General features: G+C 42.4%; 1 protein-coding gene across 1 annotated transcript in view; it reads right to left on the bottom strand.

Annotated features, from left to right (window-relative positions):
- The window catches only part of plxna2 (plexin A2), a 201,097-nt gene that overhangs the window by 75,939 nt on the left and 103,308 nt on the right, over nucleotides 1–21,850 (bottom strand). The window contains exon 5 of the mRNA XM_086026386.1: nucleotides 4,249–4,349. Within this exon, the coding sequence (XP_085882512.1) occupies nucleotides 4,249–4,349 (101 nt within the window). The remainder of the gene's footprint in view (nucleotides 1–4,248; nucleotides 4,350–21,850) is intronic.

Raw genomic sequence — 21,850 nt, 5'->3', positions numbered from 1 at the left:
CAGCGAGACTGCCAATGAAGAGTGCTCAAGATGATGATGATCTCCCTTTGAGGTGCAATCAAAACGCTGGCGGGGCTGATGAGTGTGCGTCATCAAACACTCTCTCATTTTTCTGCTATCCTTCTCAGACCCCTTTCCTATTCTTGCAAGTACATGTAGGGGTGGCATAGCAGCTGCGGGCGATTAGAGGACCTCATGGCCTCGCATGAATGGGACAAAGAAGGAAGAAATTAGAAAGCAAAAGGAAGGGGACAGCGACAGTCACCACCCCCGGCCATCTCGTCACCGCACTCACAATCACGGCTGCAAAGCAGGTCGATAGTACTCTCTGTTCAATTAACTACCAATGAAGGCAAAAGAGCGGGAGGGAGATGAGGTAGGACGAGAAGACATAAGGATGGATAATATGGAGGAAGGCAGCTGTGAGCTGAGTGGGGAGTGGAAGGGGGTGATCAAAGAGAGGGATGTTTACGTGCGGGAAAAGCAACCATCTCTGGTGTGCGGAGGAGCTCATTCAAGAGGGGGGACGTCTTAAGCGAGAGACGAGATGAGTGGCGTAGCTTGGATGTGAACAGTGCTTTGGCAGGGGGTACTCAGACATGGGAAAGATAATTTAGGAGAATCAACAGCTTGGGGAGGGTAAAGGGGGGAATGCAGGGAGCAGGGGGTGATCACAGCTGTGGGTGGCAGCACAGCTGGCAAGACATGTCATCTCGAATGCTGGAGATGAAGGCGCCCTCTCGATGAAGGCAGAAGGGTACAGTCGCTTTTGATTGACTCGTGCTCTTAGTTTGTTAGCACAACCAGAGGGACATCGTCATTTCCGTGCTTATTCCGCATCCCCCAGAGTTAGCATACCTTGTTGAATATATTGAATATAAACAAAATAAGTGTATGGGTGCAGAATGTAATCATCAAACTTGAATAAGTCTGGATTGATGTCTTAAATATGTCGCCAACAATTGGAGTAGAGGTGACAAGAATGTTCTACTTCAGTCATGCAATTGCCATGGCTCTTGTTTCTTTCGTATAGAGACGAGTGCATAGCATGGATGGGTAAACTCTTGATCTTAAATGCCACATTGGATTTTTAAAACTGATAGGTCGATCGTACAAAACAGTCACAAATTTGGTGGCCTTGCGGATTACATTTGAAACCAATGAGGCTTTTCCTCCCAATGGGCCCGATGATCAGTAAGAGAAAATTAAAGCATAATGATGTTCTCAGAACTTCTCCTTCTACATTGAGGTTTTAATGGCTCATTACGAGTCACGAGGGGTCCATTTCGAGCGAGCACAACGATAAGGGGCTGCATTCTTAAAATATGCAAAAACGTGCGGTGTCGCTAACTGCTGGAAGAAGAGTTCATCAACACCATCGTCATTGTTCTTGTAGGAACTTTCTGGCCTCGTGCTGACATTGTGCTGCCACACTCATGAAGGGGTCAGGACGACGTGAAGGGGATTAGGAGCAAGGACAGGTGGTCTTAGGAGAACAGATGGCTGCCTGTTAACCTTCTTTATCCCCAAATGTACAGTACAGGGGTCCGCACGTGTGTTTGGACATGTGTAAAGGCAGACCGACCGACAGATAGACAAGACACATACACACATGCTAATGAGACAGACATCTTTTAGCACTCCACAGCTGCTAGACCACTTTAAAATCATCACTCTCAGTTCTAGCGGTGACTCTGCCTTAGGGGAAGAGAGTGGCGCCCTGACAAAATACACCATATGGCAACATTATTTCTAGCCAATATGTATTTTCCATTTAATACAGTGTAGTGATTTAATTGCAAATTAAATGCGTACAAACAAACTTGTTTCACAGTCCTCCTCGTGCTGTTTTTGTAGTAACTTCCTGAAGCAGGATACACAATTCCCAACAATTGTTTAGCAAATCCTTATTTGTGTGACCAACACCGAGTTCAGCCGAGCTGCAGACTTCTATGTATTGTGATGCGAAACCAAACAATAGCCAATTAGGAAGGGACCTGAAGCTTGCACTGTTGCTGGACACAAATAGAGGAATGTTTCAATAACGTAATTCCCAAGAAACAACTGCACAACTTCAAAGGAGTAAAACAGTTTCTTCGAGTTCTTCTTCGACTACTACCACTTTGTATTCTTTGTATTTTCAGTCTGGCACTATTACAGATATCTGGTTATGGGAGGAGACTCACGATTCTTGAACCGATGAATAGACTTTACACCGATCTGATCAAGTGCATCGTAATCGGTTGATATTTTGCATTTCATGCATAATCGTCGATTGACTGTCTTGTCATAATTTCTGTGATCTATAATTGACGTCATTGATCGGATGGGCGAAATAAGACATAACAGCAAACACAACCTCATTCACACCAGTGTCGGTCAGTGCTTCCATAGTGTACAGTATATGTGAGCCCGAAAAATTATCTATTTTTAGAATTGTCAAGTGTCTTGTGAGTGGAAAGCCTTTGCGGTAGGAGGAGGAAGTTCCACATCCATCATAATGTAATAGTGTTAGTGACATTTTTTTTTTTGACCGATAAAAAGTAACATTTTAGTTACATCAAAAGAAGAACTAGCTACAGTACAGTATGTGTGTTCTTTGTTTAACTAGAACAACTCGTTAATTCAAAATAGCTTTCATCACTCAGCATAAGTTACGTGAACTTCCGGCCACACGCATTCAGCTAATCACAGATGCAACCAGCAGGCAGGCATGTTGTTTGAACAAACACGGAAATAGCTCCATTGTTGACAAGGCGCACTAAACTTTTACTAAACAAGGATACGAGATATGCTGCGGTCACACCAAACGTGAGTTGAGCTATTTCCACAACGCGATTGCATATGAAGTCAATTCAGTTTGCGTAGATAGGGGCGAGTCTGTACCGGGACACAGGAGCCAAACGGCTTTGAGAATGTGCTACTTCGTCACATACATTCCAGGTAAAAGGTGGGCAAACAATGACGGACAAAATCATCATTTCTGTCTATGGACACCGGGACTTGTACAAAACAGCCAGCTTGCAATACGAGCAAAAAAGGAGTAGGTGCAAGCTATTTGGCCTAACTGGTAAGTAAGTGATGGTATTGTTTACAGCTGTTGAACCAAAATAGCAAAAGCCCCTGCCACCTGAATAACTGGCGATGTTCATGCGTTTGTTTTTTTCATTAATGTCAGAGAAGTAAATGCTGTAAACATGTTACATGTAATGTTTAATGTTTATCAGTGTTTTTTTGAAGAATTTGGGGGGATTTAAATGATTATTTTTTTTCCCCTGTGCATTTTCGCAATAAATACACACGTTGTTGAAATCGATATATTGCCAAATTTTCTGATGGAATAAGAAGAAATTTGAGCAAATATGACGTATAATATCGCCAGGACACTTGTCTGTTTTTTAACTGTTATGTGACCAGAATGATGTGCTGTACTTTTCTGCCATCTTGGTATCTTTCAAAAGCTGGAGATGTACTGTAAAACTTCCAACAACCTCAGTTGCTCAATGGCTTCATCCTCTCCCTCACCCACACAAAAGCAAATGATTAACATGCAAGCATGCAAGCTAATGTGGTGCTAAATGAGCTCCGTGTGAAGGCACGCCGACAGTAACAAATGCAGAGCTCCCCAGCCCATGACCCCCCCTCTTCCCACCTATGCAGGCACATGTTGAATTACCTTGTCACTAGGCAATTATTTGTCCTGTCCCAGGTTTGGAGTGATGCAAATTACTTTAAGTGCACTTTGGGGCCGCCATTGCGATCATGATGATTGCAGCCATGCTCTGACACACACAAATATTCATCTATATCTTTACAGAGAGGGTCTGCTTTTGCACTCCCGCAAGCCTAAAAAAAAGGAGTAGTTTAAGTGGGGGAATCAAAATGTGGCATCTGACAAACAACTCAGACTGATGACTGTGTGCTCAAGAAACAAAGAACAGACAAGATAGGAATGTTTTTCAAGCTTTTTCGGGACTGTGCCGCATTCAGCTTGCATCCTCACTGCATCAAGATGTCATTTCATCAAGCTCACTTCCATTTACACAAATGGAGACATTCATGTTCACCCCCTCCTACCTGTACTTAAGATGTAATTACATCTCTGAACCAGGGGGTGTCACTCCGTACTTCACTGTTCAGCCTTACTGGATCATATTGATTACACAGCCAATGAAAGTGAGGACATGTAAGGGATGCATAAGTGGTCTCCTGTCCTCCTTTACTCAGACGTCAATGTTTATGACTTACATGTTGTGCAGCACACACCAGCCGCAGTGCGGGTCCCCGGAGCTCAGACACTCGCCACACGTCCCGTACTGCTCACATGACTCGATGGGAACTTGGGTCACCTAGAAGCAAATAGGAAAGACATAATTCAACTTAGCAACCTTAGCAAAGATGGGAAGACTTGACAAATAAGTTGTATTTGAGCTAGTGATGAGCAATAGTTGATATACAGTATTCAAATAGAGTTTTCATACATGAGTCCGTCTGTCTGACTCTAGATGATTATGAAAGCTGATGGGCCCACACCAAACAAAATAAATTGCTGCATTAACATTATTGTCTGGATGCACTACAACGAAATGGGTTTTGGTATGGCCTTTTGGATATGGTTGTGTAGTTTTTGCCTAATAACTAACAAACCAAGCAGCAAAACCATTTGAACAAAATCCGAGCAAATTAAAAACAAAGCAGGAAGGCAGTAGAGCCTGAAGCTCCGAGCTAAACCTCTTCTTCACATTCAACTACTCAGGTCAAGTAAAAAATAAAGTCAAGTCCACTTAGTCTCGTTGAGAAAGTCCAGCAGATGAAAACAATCAAACTAAGACATCACAAGTTATTTATACACCAATATATATTGCACCAATATACACTCTTGCAATCTTTACATTCCAACATCCTCTTTTCTCTTTTCTTTTTTCTTCTGACGTGGGCCTTCTGCTGTTGCTGCGGTGTAGTGAAACATGTAACCTCTATCAAGTTTCACAACAACATCCTTCACAAACAGAACTCGATGATTGCTCCCACACAGCTACAAATGACAAGGCTACAACAAGTCGTTAGCATCATTCACGTATGATGACAGGATGTGTTCGCTGTTGATTCTTTCTTTCGGTGAATAATATGAATGGTTTGGCTGCTGCTTGTCGTCGCTGTCAACTAGCAGGCAACTGTCACCTTGATGGCCAGCCAGAGAACCAGCAGTGAGCAGCTGGGATCAGTTGGCCTGCAGAGAGAGGCTTCTCATGCCATCACTTGGCTTTCGTCTGCACCACGGCATCTGTCCGCTAAGGTAGAGGCAGTGCATGGCCAGACTTAAAAACAGACAAAAGTGTCTTTTTACAAGGTTAAGATGTGAGAACACAAAAACAAGACAGCCATACACTTGTCAGTGGGCATGTTTAAGAGTCTTAGGGGATGTTCTTGTTCACACCAAAGAACACTCTTGACACCACTTTAGATAAAAATGATGGAAAGGAGATTTTTCTGAGTCAGATTAACATCTCACCCCTGTCTGTCTTTCCTCTCTATTGCTTCGCTGGCTAATGACAACAAGCTCTGACAGAGTGCAGCCACGATCAATAGCTCATGAGCTGCTCCTCTGCAATTGACGATGGGTCGAATGAACGGGTGAAAATAACATTTGGAGTGTTTTTGACACCATGCGCACAGGGCTGACGACTATTGTGATGATCTTTTTAGCCTGGAATAAACTGAGGGCGTAAAGGAAGAAAACTATGTGCTTTGTTCAAGACAGTTTAGAGCAGGGGTGTCCAAACGTTTTGCAAAGAGGGCCAGATTTGGTGAAGTGAAAATGTGAGGGGCCGACCATTTAGCCTGACATTCTTTATTACATGGAACACCAATAAATCCAAGCACATTTTTATCAAACCGGCCTGCCTTTAGTTTTTGACTTTTATTTGAATATCACGATTCTTAAACATGTCTTTTGGTCCATTTGAAACATGACATTTCACTGGCAATTAAATGCTCACTGACCTTTCAGATTTAAAAACAGGAAAATAAGTTACAGTTTTCACTAGTGCAAATTAGATTTCAAACATGAAAAACAACTGGCAATTAAATGTTCTCTGAACTTTGTAATTCAATATCGGGGAAATATATATATATATATATATATATATATATATATATATATATATATATATATATATAAAAAAATCATATTCATCAGTAGGGGTCAGGGTTCATTTGAAACATGGCATATTGTTGAAAATAAATGTTCACTGAACTTTTAGATTCAACAACAGGAAAATAATCCTTGCAAATGATGCAGACACAGTTGTTGCATATTTCAGTGAAAAAATAGTCCAATTTTCCTCGCTGTCAACGTTCCTTTTTTTATTCAACAATTCAATAAGGCAATTTTCAGAGGCTCTACCCACATCATGTAGTTTTGATTAAGTTTTGTCATTATATCATAGTTTAGCTACAATAGATACATTTTTTTCTAGTGGTTAGATTCAGTGTAGGTAAGTCGTTTACTCAACACTGCAATTTAGTCCTTGATGATGCAAACGCATGTTTTCACATATATCTAAGACAATTTTGAGTTTTTGGACAAAAACATACATGTTTTCAAAATCATTGAAGTACAATTTAGTCTTCAATCAACCGAACAAACTCTTTCAGTTCTTCAATCAACCTAACTCACATGCTTTTATAACTATATTTTGATTTGTAAACATGACTAAAATCTTTTGTATAGTCATTAATGAACTTAATGTATAGGTTTTTGTAATGACGGAAGACAGTTAACTCTTTGATTTTCCTAACTTAGCCTCCTGTACATCCACTACTGAACTGTAATACAATTTAGAGACTTCAATGAATCCAACATTTAGTACAAAAGAGCGGGGCCGACATATTGTACTGAATATTCAAATCCAAGATCTGTTTGTGGCAACAAAGCTACGCACTCATCTACTGAGTTGCTCCTTCTCAATATCATATTAAATGTATCTGACAGCAAACGTAGGCCTCAGCTGCCGTGAAGAACACTCTTCCAGACTGTATCATATCAGCTCTTTGTTCAGTCCCTGCTCCTCAAAGGCTCAATAACCCCCCCACCTGTTTGAAACCCTACAGCAATAGAGTGACAAGACTGGTGGGGTTCATAGTTGAGGGAGGGGGACAAAGGGGGCCATTGACACTGCGGGACAATCCCTACACTGTGCTGCGGCTCTGCCACGGACGCTCCTGTTAGATTAACCCCCCCATCACCTCAAGGAGGACTTGCTTGGGGACAAACAGGTGGCGGGTTGTAATGAGTTGCAGACGCGGTCACATCAGTGGCAGAGGCGGTGACTGATGACGAACACGACCGCCGGCAAACAGCAAGTTGGCAGGTTGCAGAAAAAGCGGTTGTACTCATGCACTGCCTTGTCTAGTTTGGATTATCTAACCGGTTAGCTAGACCATTGGTGTTGTCATAGAACACACACACCTTTGGGAAACTTAATTACCAAATCCTGTATAACCTTGTTTTAAATCCATTAAGGGCCTTTCCTTACCAATTTGCTGTGCCCATACACTCCATTCACTCGACTGCCTCTTAATCATGTTTGTTTATCACTTATCCAACAATAAACTGATTTCTTACCAGGTGAACATGAAAAATTGAATAGGTTTTTGTATGACTGCAGAGAGACATAAAAACATTTCGATCTACCTTGAAAAGCCAATTTTGATTTCACTAACACAATAATTAAAGTACAGTACTCCTGATTGAGGAAGCAGCTCTTGGTGAGTGGGAGAGGGGAAAGTGGAACATGGTGTTAGGGGGCAGCCAGACACAAAATGGACAGGGGGGTATTGCACGAAAACAAACAGGAGAGAAAATTGAATGAATGAAAAATAAGAGTATTTTCTGCTGTGTTGTGCATTGTACTGAGAGCAGCATGGGCCAGGAGTGCTGGAAGTGTGGGGAGAGGGGTGTTGTTGGGGGCATTACAGCAGCTGTTGCCCAGCACACGCCACAGTCACTCAGCACAGCAGGGCTGCACAATGATGCCTCTTCTCCTGTGAGCGCGTGTATGTGTGTGTGTAGCATAGTTTGCACACTCCATTGTTTTGGGGGAAGACACGCAGCAGTGGCCCGGATCACTTCTGCTGACCTGTGGGGGGGTGACAGCGAAAGAGCTCTCCACTCCCGGCATATTAATGTGAATACAATACCATCTTAAAACGACCTAAACCGGGGTTTCATTTAAGAGCTGGAGTCGCATTATATGGCAATGTCAGTGACTGGCAGCAGAAGGGTTAAAACAGCAATGTCCTCAAGATCGGGCTGAGTGGGCCTCCATTACTAACGCAATGTTAACGGGGCTTTGGATGTGTCAAAAAAGCTACAGTGTGCTGTCATGTTAAAAGTGACTTCAGTTGGATGCCGCATTGACTTTTAATATGGTGAACGGGGACTCTGGCGTTACCATGGCGATCACAGATATGATATTGGTGGACCAGTCAGGACACTTCTCATGCCATGTTAGAGTTTGTTTTGGTGCGAAAATGAATTGTGTGTTGGTAAAACCGCACTCAAAAGATCACTTTTTATTGCAACACTGGTACATTTGATTAGAGCCTCACAGTCAGAGGCTCAATGTTTGAATCTGGGCTTGTTTTTTCTGTTTAAAGTTTTGCATGGTCTCTCCGTGCTTGCGTGTTTTTTTTCCTGCCACATTCCAAAAACATACATCTTAAAGTAAAGAATCTAAATGGTGTCAACGTGTGTATTTAAATGGCTGTTTGTCTTGTGTGCTCTGTGATTGACTGGTGACCAGCCCAGAAATGACAAAATGGCCGCCCCCTGAGATGGCTAAAAATAGATGGATTTTGCTGCTTAACTCATATTCCACAAACGCAATATTAATCGGAATACCATGTTTCAACTAGTGGGCCTACTGGGAACATATTCTTGAAAAAAAATGTGTTTGGGTTGATTTTCCCCTTTAAACAAAAAAAAAAGGGACATTTGTTCTGAAATGAGGAACGCTAGCATTACCATCAACCACCAACTCGATGTAAGATCTCATTTAATCAAATTTTCACTAGAGCTGTTTATATTGTCACGATAGTGTTGAAGGAAGGAGTGTCGCCAGTGGAATGAAGGTGCTTCCGCTGTGGCACTGACAGTGTACGTGCTTTTGAGAGAGAGGCTTTCATTTGTTTCTGTGTCTTTGTGACAGAAGACAAATGGCTCCAATGCAGCCCCTCCACGCCGCTGTCTTGAGACCCGGCCAACGTTCATCGCAGCTCAGTGATGGATGGCCGAGCAGCGACAGCCGAGGAGGAGAAGAAAGAGACAGAGAGAATAAAGGTGGTTAAAGGAGGGTTGAGTGAAGTGGAAATGTCCCATTGCTCTGTTGTTGTAGGCGACCTGCTCTATGTGGTGCCAGATGCACCTCTCTGTGATGAGGCGATGAATAGAAGAAGAAAAAAATCCAGCTGTCAGCAGTAAAGCGCAGGAAGCTATTTTGTGGGCTGTTTCCAAGGCAACGGTCGTGGCTCTGACCTCAGGAACAAGCCAGCGCGTACGCCGCCGCACCTCCAACCTTCAAAACCCCTCGGCGGTGCATGGTGAAACAGCTGACACCTTTGGGATCTCCTTTGCCTTCTTTTAAAGATGTATAGACATGCACATCGACTCCTCCGCCCCATGCTCTCTATTTTTAATGAGGGCTAGCCAGGCTGCCACACCACTGGAATGAGCAACATCGATCACCAACACAATACCATTGCAGCTTGGAGAGGCGAGTGAGGCTGGAGCATATCAGCGAGTGTTTGCAAGGACATGAGCACAAAAGAAGAGCAAAGACTCCCAGTTCAGAAATGGAAGGGACCCTAAAGTACCCCAGGCCCCCTGATGCTAGCATTTTCTGCTTTACTTTGCACTTGTTAATGGCCGAATCTCCTCATGTTAAGACATCCTCCCTCTGCCATGCAAGAGAGCATCACGTTGGTGCCTCTGAAGATGAGCTAAGAGATTTGAACCTTCGGAGAAACGCAAGAAAGTCACTGGAGAGCCATCCCAATTGATGCACCTCCAACACAGTAATGACTACAAGATTCATGTAAAAAATAGCTACATGAATGAAGTCATAACTATAGTCGTAACTAAGAATAAAGTTAACTCTGAGAATAAAGTCACACAATAACGAGAAGAGGAATAGCTTTCCTTTCAGTTCCGATCGGGTCACTGTTGCTGTTTGTTGTTGTTGGTTGTTCTTGCATTGTTCGAATTATGCAGTCTTTTGGTGATAATGTCTGTTGGTGTCACAGAGTTTTCCTGTAGTCCAGTCTAGTCCAGTTAACTCATTCTGCCACGCCAGGTCCTCCTTCTCTCGGCCACGCCACACCTAGTCAACTCTATCAGCCAAATCAAGCCAGGCCTCGTCACCACACTCAGTCAAGCCTCTTCACCACACCACGCCCCGCCTCTTTGGCAAGTCAGGCCAAGCCGCTTCACCATGGCAAGAATCATTATCTTGTCAATAGTAATTTCCTGCACCACTTGCCATTTTATTAAATTATCCTAAACTGTCCTCCTGCCTTGCCCTCTCGCATTTTGGTCCTCCATGCCTCTGCATCATGCCGAAACCTAAAATTATGAAGCTGGATGAGGGAAATGTTTGGCCTTGGGAGGAGTGATGAGAACTTGTTCAGAAACGTTGTAGTCATTCTAGGGATGAAATGGTCTTCAGATTCATACCAATTAAATGGTTTGGATTTAGGGACAAAACTGGTCTATGTGCTGTAGGTCTACTGAGCCTTCCGTGCCTGCCACAACTACTGGGATGTTTGATTCCAAGCCACATTGTGGGAGCAAATATGTAAAAGTAAGTAACGGCATCCACGCGTGGACAGAACAGCAGGATATAAAGATCTAAAATAAAACAAAGAAACTCAGAGTCGGAAATCCAACTGTCTCCTTGCCCTCAGACAGCTCTGTTTCGCAGTACAAGGAAGTGCTTTTACAGTGTTGTTGTTGCAGATGTCAGGGGGCTCGCTGACAAGCTGTTAGACACAAACACATTTTGTCTCAAAATATACAGCATTGCTGTTCTTTGTCCTGCTCTTATTAAATTGCAGTGTGGGGAATCAGTGTAGGATGGGTCGGGGGTTTAACAGAAGGTTGAATAATACAGTATAGTACAGTACAGTACTGCACACAACTGTTTGGTCTCCCTTAAGATTTGTTATTTTAGTTACTGGTATGCTACAATGACCACATATAGCTATAGAATGGAATCCACACTCAAACTCACACCTATGTACAGTTTAGGGGCTTCTAGTGAACTTAACATGGATGTTTTGGGAATGTGGGCGAAAACGAGAGTACCTGCAGAAAACCTTGACAAGTATAGTGAATCCTTGTATGGTTGAGCTGGAGACTATCCCCTCTTGAGAGGTGGGGTTCAGACTTCTGATTGTTCATGTTAGTAATGTTAGAGAGCATAAAAGATAAAAGAACTGTCAGAGGTTCACACTGAACTTTTCAGTCGGTAGCAGTACATACAGACATAACAACTAACTACACGTAAATATTATATAAAATATATATACCTGCATTGTATGGCTTATGATGACAAACACTTGAGCCCATCGCTTCCTATGGGATCATTTTTTTCCTCATGTACCTTTGGTCAGTACGTGTCTTTTGGTTTTAATTCATGACTCCCTTGCAAAGGGTTAAGCAAGTTCATATTGACATGAGTCCACATTTCAAAATGATGTTGTGAAAAGGGGAGTTTTTAAATCACCATTGTGACTGCCAGCTGCTTTGGTCCTTGTCTAAGTCTACAAAATCAAAGGGTAAACAGACATGCACATGGATTTTGCTCATTGAATTTAGCCAAAGCTTTGGGATATGGGGCGAGTGGAAACATCAGCAGGACAGGTTTTAGTTTTTTTTTTTGTGGTTTCTCAATCCAAAATAGCCATCTTCATCTTTCACAAAGCCATCAGATCCCTTCCTTCCTTCCTAACTTCCTCTCTTGCGTGGCAACTAATTAGAGCTGATGTGAGTGAGCGTCATCTCACATTACAGGATTAATCAACAGGAGGTCCCTGACTAGTCTCCAAACTTTGTTTCATCTCCCAAATTCACTTCCATGCAAGACAAACTCCCAAAAATGTTATTTCTACACAAAACAAGCACAAACAAGTTTGGACGTGGATTTAGAAAATATTGAATGGCTTCCAACCTAACATCTCTTGAGAATTTAGTGCCTCCACTTGGCACGGCAAGGATTGTGGGGACTCATCGGGAGTAAGAGAGTGGAGAAAAAAGGGAGGAGGGGTCAGACGGCGGCCTCACTGACCGACGCTTGAACTCGAGTGACGGTGCCGCATTAATGCTGACCGTCTGGTCATAATGGTGAATATAAAGAGGTAATAATACAGTTCAATTTGTTCTGCTGACTTTTAAACGTGCACTCATTAGTGTCTCCTCTCATCTGGGCAAAGCTCTGTTCTTTTCTCATGTCCAGCGTTAGAATTTCACACAAAACCAACACAAGTCAGCACTCCAAAAACACGAGATACAAATTCACCTTGAAAAGTTTCAAAGCCAAAAGAAATAAATGATTGATGAACAGCAATCCAATGTGTGTTACATGCTAAACTGGTAGCATGAAGAGATGTTAGTGAGAAGAGAAGACACGGTGGGATGCAGGATTAGACGCAGCAGAAGATTCAGGGGCAGATGCAGTAAGTAGGAAAAGATGTGCGACACGGGAGGCAAGATCGAAAGCAAGGGATCGGGAGAGGAGAAATAAGAAGTGGTGGAGACAGAAGAGGAGACAGAGAAGGAGAAATGGAAAGAGATCCATGACATGGGGAGAAAAGGATGATAAAAATGAGACGAAGGAGGACTAGCTAGTTTAGACAAATAATGAGAAATAGGAGAAGTCCCAGACCCAGGAGGAGACGCAGGGAGAGAAGCAAGATGGGAAATAGAAGACGAGAGGGATGCAGGAGCACATAGCAAATGAGAAATAGCGGAGACGCAAGGGAAGGCGCAGGAAGAGACGTAGGAGGCGATGCGGGGGGGACGGAGAAAAGCAAATGGGAGGAGACACAAGAGAGTAAGCAGGATGAGACAAGTCAATGCCCATGGGGAGACACAAAGAGCAAAGCGAGACTCTAAGCAGGAGTCGAGGCTTGGGGGAGACAGAATCGGTCTAGAACAGAAGACGACCCATGGCAGGGGAAACAGGAAAGTGAGCCAAAGGGTGATGAGGAGACACAGAGTGTATAAAACAATGGAGTGAATGAATCAAGCTGTGTGCACTACAAAAAAGTCAAAGCGGTCGATGCAGTCAGGAGTGTATCAATTATTTATGTCCTCAGTCCACTTTTTGGACAAGCATGGGAGTCAGGCTGTACTCCAACTGTGCTTTTGTTTACTGAGCAGACCGCCGAAAACCTCCTTTTCCTCGTCCTCTCCCAATTAAATTGGGCACTCATCCGCAAAATAAAGTCAATGGGACAAGCGTGGCCTGTCGTAGGATTACTGGCTTGATTGACACTTCTGGCGGCCATTGACCACACTAGTTAAAAAGCTAATACAATAAAGCGCGTATACAGTGGTTTAGTTACACACAAAGTAGACTTGTTGCCAATGCGGGGTTGAGCATCATAAGCATGCATAAAACCCAATGACATCCGACATTCAAGCAAGATCACATCTTGTATGTATTTTATGACTGTTTATTTCTGTCAGTCTGCCCGTCACACATTATTCTCCTCCAGCTTGCCTCAGGCTTGGCGAGGGTTAACTCCTGACACTGGAATTTCGATGAATTTCCCGACTGTCTGACAGAGTGCGTCTCTCCTTCTCTCGACGGGATTGCCCGACTGTCAATGCGGCCGCTAATGAGGAAGCCGCCAAGGCCATTGCACGTCCACACGCGTGAGAGTGTGTGTTTGTGTGGTATATAAGAAGTGTGTGAGGGATAAGCGGTTCCTCTTGGCACACTTATGGATGTCTGTCAACAAGCACGTGTATTGATCAGAGGGGAAAGTCCACAGAGGGTTTCGAAGATGCTTACGTCTGACGGTGTGTATACATAATGCACAAACTGTAAATGACGCACACACAAATGACAGTCTCCACGGACAATCGCAAAAGTCCCCCATTCCATAGATAGACACAGACAAATGAACAGCATAAATAAGTCCATGGAAAAAAAAAAACATGCTCCCCGGGATCCAACACGACCACCCTGTGATCGTACTGCACCCCCATAGGGGGGCCCGTCCCACTTTTTGAGAAGGTCTGGCATGGATATATGAACAAAGATTCATTATTTGCAGTAAATAAATCATTTTGAGATCAAGTGAATTGAATTTCCTGCAGCCCACCTGATGCCTGATCTCTCATGGCACACTAATGTGCCACATGGCACTTGAATTAGTGCTCGACTGTGTTGCCCCAGTAAAATGAACTGGTCTTCTCACCACAATGCTTCCACACTGTCATCGGGGGCAATTGAAGGCCTACGTATATAGGGAAAGTGTCTGCATGTAGTTCTTCACAAACATTGGTCAGAAAATTCTTGAAAAAAAATTAGGACCCTCAAGGCGACCAATATGACATTTTTGAAACCATTGTTCATTGCACGTTGTCATGCAGCTCAGTTCAGTGAGCAACAAAAGGATTAACTCTGTTGTGGTTTGGGTTTGCCTTGGCTATGGTCCCAAATGAATAAAGAGATGAACGTGACAACAGAAGATCAGCACATCAGGTGTATGAATTTATAACCAAAACCATTTTTTAAGTGCCATTGCCATTGTATTATACTTTTCATTGTGTTGTTGTATACTGTCTTTGGAGTTATTTCTTGAGTGTGTCTAAGAAATGTGTCTGAGTGTATGACCACTTCAGAATCCTTTTTACTGTTGTACCTTGTTTAGCATCAGGTTATTACAATGGTAGAGATTTGAAAAAAATAATTTCTAGTTGTGGATGGAGATGACTGGATCCCCCTGAGAGGAAGCTCTGTGGGTGAGAAGAGGAAGAAGAAGACAGCCACGGATCTCCAGCAGTGAGAGGTAAAAAGCCTACATGTCTTTGTTTGGCAGGAAGAGAAAATCAACATAATGTGCCCAAACTGCCTTGTGTGTGTGCCTGTGTGGGTGGGTGTGCGTGTGTGTGTCTCTCAGACAGGCGCTGCCAAATTAACTGTTCCCCACTTGCTTCAGCTGGAATAAATAAGTCCTTCATCTGTGAGCTCTCCTACCTTTCAGGGCAAATGAGAGCTATTGCATTGGATTTCCGACCCAAATCCCACTCACAGCTCTGTGGGCCTATCTGTTACCGCAAGGTGATACCCTAGAGGCTGTACATTTCTGATTTACAAGTCAAAAAGAAGAGTAATATTTCAACAGGCTGCCTTATCTGGCCTGCGTGCTTTCAAATATTTCTCCTGCAATATTGCACAGATATACGCTATCCATCCATCCGTCGATCCATCCATCCATCCCCCTTTAGTGTGACTACAAGCATTCAAAAGCAGGTGTTTTTCTCCCAGTATTTGTCAAGCCCAGTCCACAAAAGTCAATTTCATTGCAGTACATGAATCACATCAAGACGCCGCCCTCTCACCAGTGATTGATGTGCTCCCAGAGAACATGTGGGATGCTGCCCCGCCCCAGAACGATCAAATCTATTGATTTTAACTGCATTCTGATCCTGTCTATGAGATGAACGCCAGAGGAATATACGGCTTGTGGCCGTATAAGGCTGGTCAGCACATCACAATATATCATAACAATGTACTAATACACCTCCTGGTGGCTGTAAGAGATTTTGAGATGAAATCTGATTGGATGCAGAGAAGGTGCTAGAAGATGATCTTCTTGCATTGCCTTACCATCGTTTTCCTGTTTTGAGTTTGACTGACAACCAGTCCAGGGTGTAGCTTGCCCCTCAAACCAAAAGTCAGCTCACCTGCAATCCTAATAAGGACAAGCGCTATAAAAAATGGATGGATCTTGTGTTATGTGTGAGTCTAAATAACTCTATGAAAAATGATCCCTCTATCTAAATGGAGATTAGGGAGAGGTAGAAAATGTGTCAGTGGAAAATGCTTTACTTCTAAAAAACAGACCATTCTTTACATATCACAATTCCAGCAAAGGATGCAAACCTGATAAGTAAAAAAAAAATAAAATAACTCCAACAGCAATTACAAGGCAGGAGGCCCTCTCTCAGGTCCAAGATCAGTGGCCTCTGACCTCGCAAATGGACAGAAACTCCCACTGACACACTCCAACATCTTGTACAAAGTCTAAAAGGGAAAGAAAACTAGCGAACCGGCGAAAGATGCAGACACACACAGAGTCTGCGACACTGCATCCATCACCAGAGCTCACACACTGACAGCTTTGCCAAAGGGAGCTACAGGGGAGAAGACCGGCATTGTGGGACTGAGACCTCCCTCTGGATGGTATGTTGACAGGAGAGAAGAAAAAGGACGAAGACGTGGTTGGAAAAGGGGGAATAATACATATACATGTTGATCCAATGGGGAGACAAAAGGATTGCAGCCCGTCAAGCAGACGACTGTTGGATGAGGCGCTGGAGGACATTATATTGGAAGATTATATTGCCCACAGCACACACAACAGGTGTATTTGATGAATATGTCCACACGTAGAGAGCCTCTGCTTCGCTCTCTAGGGTCAAAGAAAACAAAAAACTGTCTGCTGTAAAACACAAAAGTGGCCATTTTAGCCAATCAGAATGAACCTGACACTGGACTGACAGTGAAGCAGACATTATGTTACATTGGAATTTAAAAAGCCCTCAGTTTTGCTGGTTTAACAGCTTTTGATAAATGTGCCTTGTTAAGTGGAAAATATCTTATCCCATTTTTATGTACACTTGCCTATTGGTGCCTTTTTGTCCTTTTGCCCATTATAACTATTTAGATTCTAATACTTGTTCAAATAAACACTGATCGTGATCTTGAAAGCAGATTCAATTATACATTGAATTATTGATCAAATACAATATGAATATCATTGACGGCAATGGGAAGCTATTTTAGACTGATACACTAGTAAGGGTAAAATTGTATATCATCATTGAAATGTTGTGATGTCAAGTGGGCCAGTCTGAGCTCTGAAAATCCAGGGCTGGAATGAGTCCCACTTGACAGTATGACCATTGAATACTTCTACAGTGACTCTAAAGTAAAGTCAAAATTTGACTAAATACACATCTTAAACGGCACAATTTTCAAAAATGTGAGTCATCTTCATAGATGTCATGAGAAAACTCAGTATAGAAAGGAGTGTAAGAAGCAGAAGAACTTGAGTTTCGAGCAGAACAATATACTGAGAAAGACACTCACATTCAAACCAGTAATACTCCATCAGTCAGTCCGTCAGTGTTTATTGACTTATATCATTTGTATAACCATTAAAATGCCACTTGAAACACTGCCTGTTCAGTTTCTTTAATGTTGACACTTGCAACCTATCACAGATTATTTCTACTTGTATTATTTCCACTGTAAACTGATAACGGTATACATTGTGGCGTAAATAAATCAATAAACGGGTATAAAAATACACAAATCTTATGGACACTAATCCTATCTCATAGACAAGGCCTTAAATGAGCTCAACCAACAAGCAATATCACATGAACACACATTTCAGCACTGAAAGGCCGACAAACTCCACCCCCTTCCCAATCCAGTTATGGTCCATTCAGCTGCTCTTGTCTGTCTGACACTCTATGGGCTCTAATTAGGCTTGTAAATAATTATTGCAATTAAAGCTTAAAATTAGGAGCACTGAAATGCCACCATTAGTCCCACAATAAATGTCAGACCCATTCTGCACAGGTGAAGGGAGGGGTGGGAGACAGTTACAAAAAATATAAAATAAAAATACTGTGCCATTAAATAGTCAGACAGACAGAAATTAAGGGGATGGGGAGAGGAGGGGGCATGAAGGTAGCTGACAGACTCACAGCTCTTAATTATAAAGCTGATTAATGTGGCAGGATGGCTCCTTGTTTGGGTATACACAGGCATGCATGCAAACACACAGACACATTGGGTTGTAAATGAATTTAAAAATTGAAAAAAGTGAAATATTTATGTTGCATTCTTAAACAGGTTTCTCTCATGACTTTGATATTTGAATACTGTGTTAAAATGTGTTAGAAATGAGATTTTGAAAATTAGTTTTATTATTATTATTATTATTATTTACAAATTCAATAATGTGCTCTCTTCAATACACCACACAAGGACTGGAAGTTTACTATGGCAACACAGTATGGACAATTGTACATGAGTCACGGCCACCATAGTAACACACATCAAGAGTGTCATATAGCCTGAGCATCAGGTATTCGTTCCCTCATTATCTCTTATTATGTCACTCAGCCAGTTGGGTGGAGGTTAGTGTAGTGTGTGTGTCCGATTTAGTGCCTGGAGGTCAGTGCTGGTAGTGAAGAAGTGCACACAGACACACAGAATGATAAAGCGAATATATACTATCAGACACTTGCTAATTATATACTATACAATACATCAACTACTAGGGCTGTTCAATTTTCCCTAATAAGAAAATCCCGATTATGTTTTCACAAACCCGATTTTACGATTACGATTACTTTGTCAAATAAAAAAATAATGAAAAATGAAGTATTTTGAATGTCTTTCAACTTATTTTTTCTTTCTTTGAACTCAAAATGCCAGTCAATTTAACTTAAAACACACAAAACAATTCATTGGGAATAACAGCATTTTACTTGCACAATAGATTTCAGATCTGTTCATAATCAAACCAATAATGAAAGAAGAAAGTGCATATACCATCTGAAACGAAATCACCAACATGAGACAAGGTAGACAGTCAAGTCTGTAAACCAAACAGTCTGTCAGCAAGTCATTTTGCCAACCAACTAGCCTTTCACCTTTCTCCCTGGTCTTACTTAAACATAAATCAATGATTAGTGCAAAACTGTCACTCAATAATACAATGCACTGTCAAGCTTAAGTACAGATGCATAGCCCGGCTGGACCAGAGGTCCGTTGTTGAGGATATAAAAAAAGGGACGCCTTTCAGACGTTGAGTTACTTGCTCACGGGTTGAATTGTACATGCGGGGCACACACTACACTACAGATCTATTTTTTCCCGATTTATTAACCAAACGCTCACTTGCCTGAGCAAATAGCAGAATCGCCGGTAGCCATGGATGTTGTCGTTGTTTCGAACTCCGCGCTCGTGGGAGGAAGCGGAGATGCAGAGGAAACTACGGTGGCTTAGATACACCAAAAATAACAAAATCGAACGTGCCGATTTGAATGTTTTTAACATCGTTTTATCCAGAAAATTCGGTTACGGTTCAAAATCGCTTAATCGAGCAGCCCTATCAACTACATACTACATTACACAGCTAAACTATACAACAGAAACTACATTACATGACATTCTATGACACTATAGCAAACGACAATCGTGCACTGAACTACAAAATACGCTTCAAACTACAGAATACATTACATGCAAAATACATACTACATACACAGCACCTACATACAGTATAACGCTCCACACCATCGAAATGTTAGACACTTATTCTTTATGAGTTGCTCATCAGTGAGGTTCATTTCGCTAGCGTCGAGCCAACGTCTTTGGTGAATTTCCCATTTTTTCAAAAATCGACACTATTGGTCAGTCCACACGCGTGGGTGGTATTTTTACACATTACTGTATTGACCAATCTAAAGTGTTGCGAATGGCTTGCTCTCTTTTGCGGTGCAATGCTAATGGTTGAACAAGCTTGCCATTTTGGGGGTTTCCTGAAAAATGACTATTTCGGAGGTACAAGGTTTTGGGCTGATGACAGCGATTTGCGTACCATAGGCAATACAGTGCATGTACTTCTGTAGACCAAGTACACAACATAATATAGGCCAGGTACTGAGAGTACAACATATATACCAAATATACACTGCACATGGAAAAAATATTACACACGACACATTTACTACATGCATCACAACAATGCAACCACATACTGCATACACAACAACAGTATATTCAACACTATAGGCCAAGTACAGTACTATGTTACAACTAAACAAGATACTATATACACAATATGCCAACTACATCCCGCTACTACACTGTACACGAGGTTCTACTCACCACCGAAGTGTCTGACACCCACAGTCTTGCTATCTCTCGCAGTCTCGTTAACACCTCCCGCCTTGCTAATACACAAAGTCTGGCTAAGGTCCAGAGGCTTGCAAAACCACACAGTATTGCTAACACACAATCTGAATAATGTTGTTGGCCTCGCTGAAGCCTGCATTCTGCTAGCTAAACCATTTATGCAGTCATTCTCTTTGTTGACCTTGTCTAGTTTACAAGGAAAGTGAAAGAGAAGGCTCGTGATGGGGAGTTAGATGAGTTTCAAATAGGGAACTGGGTGCTCAGGTTTCTATCAATTAACTGCCTGATGGGGGGCTGATGGGATGCGCTCCCCTCCACTAATGAGGTTAGGATTGGCCACTGGTTCCAGGGCAGAAAACCTGATTAGCACTAATCCTGCCTTAAGTCAATTAACAATGCCTACTCATGCAAATGAAGCGGCTTTGTCTGATGGGCTGGCACCCAGGGAACAGAGGCCAACATGCAAGCTTGTGCAACACGACTACGACCCACACAAAAGGGGGAAGGATGCTTGAATCGATCATCATGAAATTAATGCCAAGCGGTGCTCGGGTACAGTCGCTACATGAAAATGAATCAGTGAGCTGGTCTGTGTAACTGACCTCGCCTACCGTGTGGCGACCGCCTTTGGTTTGATGAAGTTAACGCACAACTTCCCTTAACCTCTGACCTTCATGTAACCATATTGTGCATTGCATTAAAGCAACCATGTCGCATTGCAATGAGATACATGCATACAAACCTGAAAGCGGGAGGTTCACAAAAATTTGGAAATAATGCTTCATTTCCTTCATTTAAGAAAGTCCAACTTATTGACTGTCTGCAACTTTATCTAGTATTGCTTAAAAATAAAGAAATAAATCAACTATTCTTTTTGTGCGCATGTCAGCACTGAGTGACACAATTTTATTAGCGGGTGAAGATCTTTCTTCAGAATCTTGAGAAACAACATTATGGCAGCAAAACACCACAGGTAGGCATTCCGTCAGACTGACGGACGCCCGTTTTGCTGATGATTGACGGATGATAGGACACTTTTTAAAAATGACAGACTAAGCACTGATCATAGTGAGTATTTGTCCGTCAGTGTAATCATCACTAACGGCGGACCGCTCAGTCCATCGCTGACAGACCGACGGACTAACTGACAGACTCACTGTCTGACTGACGGACTAACGATTATGATTCGGTTCGTCACAAAAAATGACTGACTGACGAATGACCAATAGGCACCCAGGCCGCTGACAGATGACAAATGACGAACCCGAAACCTCTGCAAAACAGTATGACAAAACCTCAAGATCGGTATTGGCCATTGTGGGCGGTGCGTTTCGGACCTGGGCCTTCAGTGGTAACTCAATAGACTTGTACAACCACTATCTTGTTACAATTTTACAAGATAGTACACAAAAATGCACTGTAACAATGTGTATCATTACAGAGAGAGAGAGAGAGAGAGAGAGAGAGAGAGAGAGAGAGAGAGAGAGAGAGAGCGAGAGAGCGAGAGAGCGAGAGAGCGAGAGAGAGAGAGAGAGAGAGAGAGAGAGAGAGAGAGAGAGATTGGACAAAAAAAAGTCTATGAAATGAAAATAGACTATTGGAAATTGTAACAATTT

Source organism: Filicampus tigris, chromosome 1 (assembly GCF_054856515.1).
Source record: "Filicampus tigris isolate MCC_2025a chromosome 1, RoL_Ftig_1.0, whole genome shotgun sequence".
Taxonomy (NCBI): domain Eukaryota; kingdom Metazoa; phylum Chordata; class Actinopteri; order Syngnathiformes; family Syngnathidae; genus Filicampus; species Filicampus tigris.
Note: the sequence above shows the minus strand (reverse complement) of the source record. Positions and strands in the feature narration are given on the sequence as shown.